At 37.1% G+C, this 14374-nt stretch overlaps 1 protein-coding gene across 11 annotated transcripts in view; it reads right to left on the bottom strand.

The window, feature by feature from the left end:
* Positions 1 to 14374, bottom strand: part of LOC129764714 (supervillin) — a 776186-nt gene that overhangs the window by 294569 nt on the left and 467243 nt on the right. For 10 of the 11 annotated variants that reach the window (XM_055764104.1, XM_055764101.1, XM_055764103.1 and 7 more), the window contains 2 exons: positions 9535 to 10070; positions 2523 to 3434 (listed from right to left, as the gene is read on the bottom strand). In XM_055764104.1, coding sequence (XP_055620079.1) covers positions 2523 to 3434; positions 9535 to 10070 — 1448 coding nt within the window. The remainder of the gene's footprint in view (positions 1 to 2522; positions 3435 to 9534; positions 10071 to 14374) is intronic. The other variant, XM_055764105.1, reaches the window with a different exon arrangement.

Genomic DNA, 14374 nt, shown 5'->3' with positions numbered 1-14374 from the left:
CCGTTTAATAAATAAGTGCAAATCATAATTATATTACGTTTACCGGGAGAAAATTCGTTTTTTATGATACGATTATCCGGAGTGAAAAAAAAAACAATACTCTGGATAATCGAGTCCGACCTGTACTAATACAAAAATGATGAAAGTAATGCGTTGAGATGGTGGAGTTTCTCTAGGAACGTTAGGGCAATTCAAGAAGAATTGTTTTTTTCAAAGAAAACATGAAAAAATTTTTGTTAGAAAAACTTTAACAAAAGTTCCCATCTGATGGGTGACTCATTGGAAATTGTAAGGGCTATAAACATAATTTTTTAAGATAAATGAGTTTCAAATGAAATTATTTATATTGCGCTACGCTCAAGTTTCATTAGAAACAACAGGATTATGTTGTGCAGGAGGCAAAGTCAAATTATACGTCGCTTTTAAATGACGTTATCCGATGTAAATAACGTTGAATAAAGTCGATTCAATCCGATATTTAACCCATTAACGACCAAGCTGTAAAAATTATTTTTTTGACGAAAGCCATTGTTGTATTTTCGATTATTAACGCTAAAGGAACTCCAATGTTCAAGAATTAGGATTTTCCCTTCTTCCATTTTCCGGGAAATGACTGTTCGAAAAATCGAACATTGGCCGAAACCCGCTTTTTTTTTTGCAAGTACAAACATACTGCAAACTAAAAGTCACTTCAATTAGCAAATATACGTTATTCATAAATGCATCAATTTTGGATTCCCGGAAGAACAAGAACAGGAGAATGGAGGTCTCTAAGTATAAATCCAAATTAATCCACCTAAGGTGAGATGTGGCATTTCTTATTTCATGTAATTTTAACTTATTACTGACAGGCTTTTTCTTTCAAACGAAAGCATATGCTGTGTTATTTTTATTGTTAACTGTGGAGAAATGTCAATGCTTAAAAACTAGTCTCTCCAATTATCCATTTCCCGAAAAAATCGAACATTTTCCAAAACCTGCAAAGTACCAGAGTACTGCTAAAAAACAATGGCATAGAGGGTTGGGAGGTTATTATTCGGTCCGGCGGAAGAATATTCACCCAAACAATCTCATTAGGATCCTCGTTGCACGTATTGATCATTTACTCCAGCTCCTCCACAAAAGAAATTCTACGGGCCGCCATCACCTAATGTTGTTACGGACAAAAAATCATACAGATTTTCGATAATATTTGCTAAATTAATCGATATTTGCAAACATTCACAACTGAAAATGCAAAAAGAAATGAAAAACCTTCCGTCTTCTAAAGTAAACAAATCAAAATGCGCAGCGGATGTTAGATGTGTTGGTGTTGATTCAGCAGAAAAAAAAATGTTCGTTATGGCCAACGTTCGATTTTTCGAACACTAAATTTCCCCGGCTGTTATTTTCCTGTATGCGGCTCAATCGAATGATTTTCGCTCTATATCACAATGTATGTTCTTTTATCAGAGCAGTACTGTAGAAAACTTCACATATTTTTGTATTTTATTGGGGTTTTTAATGGAAATTGAAAACACCTTCCAAACATACTTGCTTTAAATCGAATTTATTATCCAAAAAAGTTACTCAAAATTGTATGAAATCGATATAAGTGGTAGCTAATAAATTAAGCTATCTTTTGGTGCAAAAACATTACCATAAGGTTCCTGTCCAAAGACATGAAAAATTATCAAAGTTGCTGTTCGATTTTTCGAACGCTTGGCCTAAAATGGGTTAAGACTATTTCTTCTCAGATAAGGTCATACATAAATTTAGTCACCAATTTTGTAATTACAAACGTATATGATCAAACATTAATTGCACTTTTTTTTATGAAATTTATTTTGTTGGCAATTTTAAAACCGAAATTGATCAGCGTTGCACGATTAACCGAAATATGCAAGAATTTCTTCGTGAACGCAACACTTTGGTTCGGTTATTCAAGACAGTATTAGCATATATGCCTTCTGAACCACATCAACGTGGAAATTTCAATTTATTAGAGAAAGAATATTTTAAAAAGTGAAGGAGTAAGTCCCACACGACGGTACATGAAGCAGCCAGCATTTGCTATTTTGACAACATTCCGACGCTTTATCTGCAGACATCTTCATAGAACTTTTTTAAGATGTGGTTTTTAAGGAAATTTTTAGGAATAAGAATTCCAACGGATGAAAAACAGAACGATGCTATGTATTGAAATAAAAGTAAACATGCTTCTAGACATTATCAAGCTCAAAGCATCGAGAAATGAAGCCAAAATGAAAACATCAACGACGAGAACACTTGTTGCGATTTGAACGAGTTGTTGAAATGGAATTTAGCATGTGATTATTCCAATAGTGCGTGGATGATTTTCATTATCTACAGTGATTTCATTCCGCTTAGAAAAAAAACGGCGAAAAATACATTGACAAAGAAAAACTTTACAAAATTCACACCTGGAGTTAGGAACGAAAGAAACTGAGAGAAAACATCGCGTTTGGCATCCCAATTACCCCACCCCCTCCCCCCGCTCAGAGTTTCCCGAAAACACTTACGTTTCTCTGTAGATTCCTCGTGTTGTGATCGGTTCAGATTTGATTTACGTTTCGCAGACTTATCTCTCTCGTCCGATTTGGCAGCGACTCTGCTGGCGGTGCTGCTCTTCACCGGGCTCAACTCATTGATATCTTTTGGGAAGGACGCGGCCAGTTCAATCGCGCCAAGCACGGGACGCTTCATACTCGATTTCATAGTTGATGTTCTCATACGAGGAGTGGTGCTGTTGCTCGTTGTGATGGGAGAATTGAATGCTTTCAGAGATTCGCCGGCAAATCCGCGACGATTCGCCGCCGGTTCCGATTGTTTCTGATCGGTCGTTGCAACTAAACTGTTGTTGTTAATAGTTATATTTGCGGGTTTGTTGCCTGACGTCGAACCGTTGGTTTTCCCGTTTATCACAGTCTTTCCGCCGCCACCATTACTGGTGGATGACGTAGTTTTAACAGTCCTAGTGCTACTACTATTACGATGAACATCACTAGTCTTAATAGTTTCAGTCGTTTTCTTCAGGCGCTGTTTCATGTTGACGGCAATCGTCGGAACGAGTCGTGCCTTCGAGCCTGGGTCTGTCGTCTTCTTGGTCGCGACGCCTGTGTCTGTCGTCTTCTTGCAATCGACGCAACGTCTCAGCCGATTTCCGCCATTCAACGACGACGTTAAGTTCCCCGTGCTAGAATTGCTGCTCGCGACAGAGATATTCGGAGATAATCGGCTTGCCGTGCTACTTCCGCTCACGTTGCTATTGCTACCGCTACGGCTGGGTGTAAGTTGTCTCCTGGCATTGCCACCACCAACACTGGTGATATCAGCAGATGGCGCCTTCAAGCGTTGATGACGAACGCTTTGGTTGGTGTCTCTGCTAATCGCGTTTGAAGCTTTTGTGATACTAGACGAAAATCGATCCATGTCTACGAGCATATACGGGGATAACGGATAACACAGGTTTTGTTGTTGACGGTGTATTGTTATCGTGGAGGGATAGAACGGAGAACGATTTGTTAGTGGATGCCGGAGAGAGTGCGCGTCGCGTTGTTGGCACTATTTTCGGTTCATTGAAATATTACCACAACCAAAATTAACACAAACAGAGAATTCACAATGTCAGCAACCAAGCAGAGCAGGAAAACATATACAATCGGCATGAGCAGTCTGAAATGTTAACCTTGTTAACCGATTTGTACCTAATACCACAGTAATTCCCAATACCTGCTGTCTTCGGTACGCACATTATTTAAAGCCCGAGCCTGAGCCATTCTAAGCCCACAAAGTACACCCCGAAAAATTGCACGACTCATGACAAACAATCATTACCCCAAATCACACATCCCGAGAAGTTCTTGTTGAAGAGCGATATTCCATTTGATTTCGAAGGTCGATTTTTGTTTATTTTCTAAATTTGGTTCAAATTTTGCAGACGTGTTCTTTATGACCAAAAAGGACAATTTGCATCATTGGTTATCCATTTTGACTCTAGCTTTACATTTGAGCAAGGACCTAAACTAAAATTGCTTGCTAATTTAAAAAAAAAACATGTATTGAGTTGGTGTCTTCCACAATGTTTTAGGTTATTATTGGAAAATGTGCATTGTTTTTATTTCGAAAATAACGCTTAAAACTAAATTTCCAAAGGTGTTTTTGATTTTTTATATAGGGGAAAGTCGGGAAAAACGAACACATATGTATTCAGCCATTCCATGTGAAACCGATAGGGGAAGTGGAGGCATAGTGGCCACCCTAAGGAATATGCCCATTTCCAGCGCCTACATACCGATTCAATTCCCGTTTCTAGAAGAATATTATAGTTCAACTCATTGTTCTTCAAGACAGCAAACGGCTTTTACTATAAAAATTAAAAATAGTACACTTTTCATCATTAGAAAATAAGGTGAAAAAACGAACTTTTATGGTGATTGGAGGTAAAGTGATCACCTAGTGGGGGCAAAGTGGTCACCCGCACATATCAAGCTAAATGGGATAGATTTATGCGCATTTTTTGTCCAAATTTGTTCAAATCATATTTGATATAGTAGGTACATGTATGAAATTAGTTTGACCTATTCACCTAGAGTCTCAATTTCAATTTTCTCTTGCATACAAAAACGCAATAAGAGAACCAACGTTCCGCATGATGAGGCTCGGTTTAGTTGGAGTGGCATATTTATCCAGGGTCGAAGTCACAAAAGGATTTTCTTCAAGAGCAGAATGTGATGAGGTATATCAGCTTCAGTAAACAGAGCATTGTAAGTCGTTATTCACCTATAACCACTTAGCCCCCAAACATCAAAATAATGTCTGTGCTAATTAATCGCTGAGATTAAACAAAATATTTGTTCACCTCTCCTAGAGTATGTGAACAGTCGTCCAAACTGATGGTTTGTCCAATATATCAGATTGAATAAACTAAATTTCACGAGAAAAACCTTAGATACCATGCGCACGGAACTACGGCCGAATGGCTATCGAGAAAGTAATTTCTGTTTTTATTTGTATTTTGACATGCGACAGCTCTACTGAAGTACAGGGTGACTCAAAAGTCATTAAATTCTTCAAACATAAGGTGACTATCAGTACGGCATATATAGTCAATAGTTATACTACCAAACCCCCACTACCCCTATAGTGGTTCTCAGAGTTTCGTGAAAATTGGTAGTTTTGTTCTTTATCGCAAAACATTTTTTTTTTCACTAGGGTCACCATTTCCATTTTAGGGTTGTCCGAAAAATCAACTTTTTTTCTCTTTTTTCCAAACATGACTTTTTTCAAAAATTCATAACTTTTGAACTACTAGACTGATTCATATGATCGACATATCAAATTAAAGCCGATAACCTGGTCTTAAAAAAAAATTGATTTTTTTGACCATCGGTTTACTTTGAAAAATCATGACTCAAAAACGAAAAAAAAGCCTCTTTGGTTTCGACATATGTTATGAGAAAAATCCTCAGCTTTTCAGTAAAAGTATAAAAAATATAGCGCCCTTGGTCCCGAGATTATGAAAACAATTGAAAACTAGTATAATCAATAATAACGAGAACAGAATTCGAATTTTCTGCAGGTGTAGTATTTTTTTCAAAAAAGACCAGGTGATTGGCTTTAATTGATATATCGCTCATCTGAATCGATCTTGTAGTTCAAATGTCAAATGTCAAAAAGTCATTTTTGGGAAAAAGAGGAAAAAGTTGATTTTTCGGACAACCCTAAAATGGAAATGGTCACCCTTCGTCACTTCTTCGACAAAGTTGTTACATATAATAGAGCGCTCATTTTCACGTTATCGAAAATAGGGTGATAAAAATTTTCGATTAAATAAAAAATCTAACTTTCTCATCTTTATAGATAGAGGTAGACATAGTTCGACAAAGTTGTAGTCCGAGTTATTTGAGACATCTTGGTAGAACAAAGTTTTTTTTTCTGTCTCTTGAAATAACCGATATAGCGCCTTCTTCTAAGTTGCGTTAGGGTCACCACGAAAAAACTGTTTTTTTGCTCTAACTTTTATATTTCAAATTCTACAACTCAAACTGTCTTCGAAGAACATACTAATACAAACAATTTGCGATGCAGAACTTATTACAATATTTCAACTTTACTCAAAGTTATTGATATTCCTTCCCAAAAATACGCTCTCTTCAATTGCTTGCCATTCTTTCTGGGACAAACATAAAAAATGTCTGGGACAAACATAAAAAATGATGACGGAATCTGAAAGAACAAATTTCACTCTATGTGATATGTGATTTTCAAAGATATGTTATTTTTTGTATTTGAGTAAATTAAAATTGAAATCATGAGTTTTTGGGTGAAAACCCATCAATAACTTTGAGCAGGATTAAGATATTGACGAATTCTGCATCGCAAAATGTTGGTATTGATAAGCTCTAAAAGTGGTATAAAGACAATTTTGATGTAGAATTTCAAAAATAAAAGTTAGTGTAAAAAACGGTTTTTTCATGGTTACCCTAATGCAACTTAGTTAAAAAAAACAACTTTGTAAGAGATATTTATTCTTTAGACAAAAACTGTCTGAGACAAAGTTGTTACATATAATAGAGCACTCATTTTTATGTTATCAAAAATAGGGTGACCAAAATTGACGGTGAAATAAAAAATCTAACTTTTTTCATCTTTATAGATAAAGATAAACACAGTAAATTTTGTAGCCCCAATTATTTAAAATAACTTTGTAGAACAAAGCTTTTTTCTACCTTTTAACATAATCGATTTAGTGCTTTTTTTCTCAAGTTGCATTAGGGTGACCATGATAAAGCAGTTTTTTTGCTCTACCTTTTATATGTCAAATTCTACATCAAAACTGTCTTCGCACGACTTTTATAACTAATCAAGACCAACATTTTTCGATGCAGAACTTGTCAATATCTTAATCCTACTCAAAGTTATTGATGGGTTTTTACAGAAAATTCTAGATTTCAACACGAAATATAAAAAAGTTTTGAAAATCATAATGTATCAATCATGTAGAGTGAACTATGCACTTTCAAATGCCGCCAATAAACTTTGTTTATATTTGCCCCTGAAAAAATGACAAACAACTGCAGAGAGTGTGTTTTTTGGGAAGAAATATCAATAACTTTGAGTAGAGTTGAGATATTGACAAGTTCTGCAACGCAAAATGTTTGTATTAGTAAGCTCTAAGAGTCTTTCGAAGACAGTTTGTATGTAGAATTTGAAATACAAAAGTTAGAGCGTAAAACAGTTTTTTTCATGGTGACCCTAACGCAACTTAGAAAAAAAGCGCTATATCGGTTATTTCAAAAGATAAAAAAAAAGTGTTCTACAAAGGTGTCTCAAATAACTCGGACTACAACATTGTTGAACTATGTTTACCTCTATCTATAAATATAAGAAAGTTATTTTTTTTATTTTGTCGACAATTTTGGTCACCCTATTTTTGATAACATAAAAATTAGCGCTCTATTATGTGTAACAACTTTGTCGAAGACAGTTTTTGTCTAGAGAATAACTTTCGAGCTCTAAATGCTAGTTTCCACTTAAATGCATCTCCTGGACCATTGTGCACTGTGGTCACGCGTATTCTCTAGAGCTTGCCCCTCGGAATACATTCAAGGCGTGTTATTTGGCTTAAGAAATCTCAACTAAGTATTAATTAATGACGCTAGTTAATGCATACGTTGAGACGGCAAAAGTTCCACAGGGAACGTGAACGCCATTCAAGAAGAAGAAGAACAAGTCAAGAACATGTCAAACGCGTGAATTCACACACAAAAATGATACGAGAAGCTTTTCAGGAATCTCCATACAAAAATGCCATATATTCCAGAAACTACAAAAGATAGGAAGACGTCTTCGACAAATACTCATATATATAATAGGATCTAAAAATTTGTCAGATACACTATATCGCTATCTTGACTTTGAACAAAATTGGAATTAGTTGTATTCTTTTAGAAGTAAACAAGTTGTCGTTAGAAAAACTCTTCCCCTGTAAAAGTACCCATCTTCCGATGTATGGGTAACTTGTTGGAAATTATATAATTATAATTTTTTTTTGAACTATGTCTACCTCTATCTATAAAGATGAGAAAGTTAGTTTTAAAAAAATACGTTTTTGAGAAAAATGAATTTCAATTTTTAAAATATTTATTTTTCAGTTTAATCTTTTTGAAAATGTTTTTGGTATTTTTTTATGAACATTCAAAAAATTTCCTATATTGCATCTTTTGATCATATTTTGTATGTAACAGTTCGGCTGAAAAATTTATAAGGTTGACGTTTAGATGGCGCCTCTTGCAAAAATCTACTTGACTATCACAAAGCACCATATTTCAATGGATACGGAGAGTGAAGCAACTTTTGTTATTGAGCAAAAAATGGAAAAATCTGAATTTCGTTTGTAATTGCATGAATTGGGCAATTCGATGCTTCCGCATCCACCGTATTCTCCAGATCTGGCCCAGCGACTATTTTCTGTTCGCAGACCTGAAGAGAATGCTCGCTGACAAGAAATCTAAGACCGATGATGAAGTGATTACCGAAACTGAGGCCTATTTTGAGGAAAAACCGAAAGAGTACTATAAAAATGGTATCAAGTTGCAAGATTACTATAATCGCTGTATCACCCTCGAAGGCAATTATGTTGAATAATGAAATTGGATTTTGCAAAAAAAAATAGTTTTACTGTATCAACTTATATACTTTTCAGCAGGACTTATAGTTTTGGAATTGAAAAAATTAAGAAAAAAAAATACAAAAAATAGTCTAAATATTGTTTGATAATTTTTTCTTAACATTTTCAAGCATTTTTTGTTTAGGCCCTTCTCAAAAGTGAGACTAGAGCTAAAATGGAAAACCGATGATAGTTCTTTTTGGTCATGAAGAAGCGTCTGCAGAATTTGAACCAAATCCGACAATACAAAATTAAAATTTATGAAAAAATTGTCATTTGCGGTGTAACAAAACGATAAACAGAGAATCACAAGAATCACATCACAAAACGATCATTATTTCACGAACCGGGCGTAAAGAAGCAGCTGAAAAGCAATAATCGCCATGCAACAAGTGTTAGTCATAATTGAGAATTCTGACTGTGGCAACGTAACAAACATCCATCCACCGATTCGGAGTGTATCCACAAGCAAAATTGAATATTAATTCACCAGCGATTAAGATATATTTTCTTTGTGCAGAAGGTGAATCACCACTTGACACCGTGTCAATCCAAATCGCGACCCAGCGGACTAATGGTATTGTCGCGATCGATTTGTCAGAGACAGGAAGCATAATTTTGCATGCTGTGACGGACAAATAAGCGTTAGGAGACGGGCGAGACTATACAAACAAGCACACACAGATAATAGCACAAAACATGATTTAAGCAAAAAAAGAAAGATGGAAAGAAATGAGAAAACCGCTTTAAGATATTTACAGCGAGGTGCGATGGTTAGCGCGTAGAAAAAAGGCGATATGTGAAATAAATTATTGTGAATACAGCGGTCTTGAAGCTTCCCAAGCAACCAAACATGCGCTTACCTAAAGCAGCGGCACGAAGTCTGGAGGATTTGGTGGTTCGAATCTCTTGCTGTTGCGGTTGCTGCTGCTGTTTGGTTTGCTGTGGCTTTCGCGTTACAGCAGTGACAACTCGTCTCTCCTGAGAGGGTGGTGCAGTAGCCGTCGACGCCGCCGCCCCGGCTGTAACACGAGTACTGCTACGATCTCTGGACGGCTTGCGCTGCGGCTGCTGTTGCGAGAGTAGCAGCTGCTTTTGTGGCGGTATCGGATGCGTCGGAGATAGTGGTAGTGAGGTCGTTTCCCTTGCTCCATCACCTTTGACAGCTCCTACAGGTCGTGATCCATGCTGAGTGGAGGAACTTGGTACTCCAAAAAGGTGCGAACGCCACGGTCTCCCAACGTTGGAGGTAGAAAACGAAGGTTGCGTAGGTCCGGATGGGGACCTGGCAGTGGTGCTGCTAGATGCTGCCGCCTTCGGGTGATGTAGCGTGTTTGAAGGTGATTTACTATGAATTGCACTTGATGAGGGATTATTGATTGCTGGTCTAGGCGATAATCTGAAATTGAAAATTTATACGAAAACTTGAAAAAGAAACATCACGAACAATTGAAATGGTATTTTGAGAAATTAGGAACTGGGGAACTTGTGATATTATTATTTGATATTATATTATTTGGAAACCGGTCAAGAAGCGGATGTCATTCATCGTTAAATAACTTGTCGATGAACTGAAATTAGGTAAGACTATGGTGATGATGTGGAGGAATAATTTGTATCAACCAGTGTTGAAGCTTTTAAGAATGCATCATGTATAACAAATTTTCATTTCCTTAGACATACAAATAATTTATAAAAATTGGACTATTTTACACTTAGAGTAACAGCTTTCATATAAATTTTACGAAGAACTATGTCACACCCTTTTTGTTGTAACGGGTATTTCAATAGAGACGCTATAAAAGTAGACCGATAGCGACAGCAAACGACGCTATATTTTTTCCCGCTCTCTTGACATTTCTCTTCAGTAAGGTTTGTCATTTTATAATGGAATGATATACAATCCAACGAGTCGAGATTATTAAAATTTACTACCAAAATTCGGAGACAATGGCCTCAACTTTAAGAGCGATACGTCCAATTCAAGGTCGTCATAATCGTCTTGCCAGATCAACCATTAGTGAGAAAACTTGAATCCACAGGCACAGTATAAAATGTTCCCGTGCCAGTGAGACAAAGAAGTGCCCGTAGTGTCGTAGTGTCTCAAGCGTTGGACATCTCTGTGAAGGTGTTGTTCGTGATCGACATCGCAAAGAAGGAGCATTAATCAAAAGAAACAACCTTCCTTTTCCATCACTATCCTTTTTCCTATCCAAGACTCTCCTTCCTTCCACAACCACAACATCCACAACCAGCATAATAACCCAATGTACATTCCAGAGTGTTAATTTTCCTCTGTCACATCCAACGGTCTTCCTCAAGGGTCATATTCCGTGTGTTTCCGTGTGTAATCTTGAGCTATCATCTAGGCTTTCTTCAGCCGAAGGATCCGCCTCTTCCTCATGGTGTGATCCACCAGTCGTTGTGGCGAATTATGCGAAAAGATCTTTGCCTACATCCTTACAAGATCCAATTGACGCAAGAACTGAAGCCGCTTGACCATCGGAAGCGTCGTGAATTGGGCTGAGCAACAACTTGAAGATGATTTTCATCGAAAAATCATCTTCAGCGATGAGGCTCACTTCTGGCTGAATGGCTTCGTCAATAAGCAAAATATGCTTTATTGGTCAGACAGCAATCGACACGTACTCCATGAGTCACCATTGCATCTCGAAAAAAAAAAACCGATTTTTTGCGGTTTATGGCGTCATTGGGCCGTACTTCTTCCGTGATGATCAAGACCGGCACGTTACTGTGAATGGGAATCGCTACCGCTCAATGATAACCGAATGTTTTTGACCCGAATTGGATGATATGGTCTTGGACAATATGTGGTTTCAACAGGACGGCGCCACAAGCCACACAGCGAAATGAACAATTGTTTTTGTTTGAAACCCAAGATCGGTGAGTGTGTTATCTCGCCAACTAACCCAGTCAATTGGCCGCTTCGGTCGTGCGATTTGACCCCGTTAGACTATTTCCTGTGGGGCTACGTCAAGTCTATGGTCTATGCCAACAAGCCAACGACGATTGATGATCTTCGTACCAATATCGAACGTGAAGTTGCAGCAGTATCGGCCGATTTATGCTTGAACCGTCGAAAATTGGGTTCAGCGTCTGAACTTCTGCAAGTGTGCCCGTGGTTGCCATGCAAAAGAAATCGAGTTCCATACATAATGGCATCAAATGTACTTTCGCATGAATAGAGAATTTCATTGATATTCAAAACCGCTTTTGTTTCATTTTAAAAAAACTTCTGTAGCGCTCTTATTGAAAAACCCGTTATCTAGAAAAGACGTAGAAACACATGTAACCCATTAACGACCAAAGTTATTTTTTTTACGAAAGCCATTGGTGTAATATGGATTATTGATGGTAAAGAAACCCCAATGTTCAAGAATTATTTTTTTTCCCATTTTCCATTTCCTGGGAAATGACTGTTCGAAAAATCGAACATTGGCCGAAACCCGCACTTTTTTTTTGCAAGCACAAACATACCGCGAACTGAAAATCAGTTCAATTAGCAAATATACGGTATTCACAAATGCATCAATTTTATATTCACGAACGAACAAGCACAGGAGGATAGAGGTCTGTAAGTATAAACCTAAGTTAATACACCTAAGATGAGATGTGACATTTGTCATTTAATGTAATTTCAACTTATTACTGGCAGGCATATACTATTGTTTTTATTGTTGGCCGTGGACAAATGTCTATGCTTAAGAATTATTTCTTTCTAAGTATCCATTTCCCGAAAAAAACATTTTCCAATACCTGCAAAGTACCAAAATGATGCGAAAAAACAATGGAATCGAGGATTGGGCGGTTATTATTCGGTCCGGCGAAAGAATATTCACATCAGCAATCTCATTAAAATCCTCGTTATACGTACTGATCATTTCCTCCAGCTCCTCTACACACGAAATTCTACGGGTCACCATTACTTAAGGTTATTACGGACAAAAAATCATACAGATTTTCAATAATATTTACTAAATTAATTGATATTTGCAAACATTCACAAATGAGAATGCAAAAACAAATGAAAAAACTTCCGTCTTCCAAAGTAAATGAACCAAAACGCGCTGCAGAGGTTAAATGTGTTGGTATTAATTCATCAGAAAAAAATGTTCGTTATGGCCAACGTTCGATTTTTCGAACACTCAATTTTCCCGGTTGTTATTTTCCTGTATGAGGCTCAATCGAACGATTTTTGCCCCATATTGTAATGTATGTTCTTTTATAAAAGTAATACATTAGAAAAGTTCACATAATTTTGTATTTTATTGGGTATTAAAAACACGTTCCAAACATACTTGCTTTAAATCGAATTTATTGCCCAATAAAGTTATACAAAACTGAGTGAACTTGATAATAAGTGGTAGCTAATATATTAGGCTGTCAAAAAAGTCTTGCGGTATTTCTGCGAGGTGTCGTTGTAAGCGCGTAGTTCTAGTTGTATTCATTGTATCGAGTCATACTATAGCTTGTTGGAAAGGTATTTTGCGCTATAATATAGTGTTTGACAGTGTTTTGTTTGGTTAAGTCGTTCGTGAGTTATAGTGTCGCAAATATGGAGCAAAATAAAGAGAAAATCCGACATATTTTACAGTACTACTATGACAAAGGCAAAAATGCATCTCAAGCTGCCAATAAAATTTGTGCAGTTTATGGACCCGATACAGTTTCCATTTCCACCGCACAACGATGGTTTCAACGTTTTCGTTCTAGTGTAGAGGTCGTCGAAGATGCGCCACGCTCCGGAAGGCCTGTCGTCGAAAATTGCGACAAAATCGCTGAATTAGCCGAGAAAGACCGGCATAGTAGCAGCCGTAGCATCGGCCAAGAGCTGGGGATAAGTCATCAAACCGTTATTAACCATTTGAAGAAGCTTGGATTCACAAAGAAGCTCGATGTATGGGTGCCACACACGTTGACGCAAAAAAACATCTTTGACCGTATCGATGCATGTGAATCGCTGCTGAATCGCAAAAAATGCCAGCAACTGGACCGCTTGAAGGTAGCACTCATGAAGAAGAGGCCATCTTTGATAAACAGAGGCCGCATTGTCTTCCATCAGGACAACGCCAGGCCACACACTTCTTTGGTGACGCGCCAGAAGCTCCGGGAGCTCGGATGGGAGGTTCTTTTGCATCCGCCGTATAGTCCGGACCTTGCACCAAGTGACTACCACCTGTTTTTGTCCATGGTGAACGAGCTAGGTAGTCAGAAGTTAGCCACAAAAGAGGCCTGTGAAAATTGGCTATCCGAGTTTTTTGCCAATAAGGAAGCGAGCCTCTATAACAGGGGTATTATGAAGTTGGCATCTCGTTGGGAACAAGTCATCGAACAAAACGGCGCATATTTGACCTCAAACAGATGATTGTAACTAATTTTATGAACAAATGAAAATTCAAAAAAAATACCGCAGGACTTTTTGACAGCCTAATATTAAGCTATCTATTGATGCAAAAACATTACCAGACATGCAAAGACATGAAAAATTATGAAAGTTGCTGTTCGATTTTTCGAACGCTTGACCTAAAATGGGTTAAATACGAATTGGAGTAGTAGTGAATCTCTAAATCTTCCAAAAAAATTTTTCAATATTTTGTGATTTTTTATTAGTAGTTAAATTTTTGATGAAATTTTTTTTTGATAATATTTCTTGATACACCAAAGTAAGATGCACTAACAGTA

This window comes from Toxorhynchites rutilus, chromosome 2, assembly GCF_029784135.1.
Source record: "Toxorhynchites rutilus septentrionalis strain SRP chromosome 2, ASM2978413v1, whole genome shotgun sequence".
NCBI lineage: Eukaryota > Metazoa > Arthropoda > Insecta > Diptera > Culicidae > Toxorhynchites > Toxorhynchites rutilus.
This window is presented reverse-complemented; position numbering and strand designations above follow the sequence as displayed.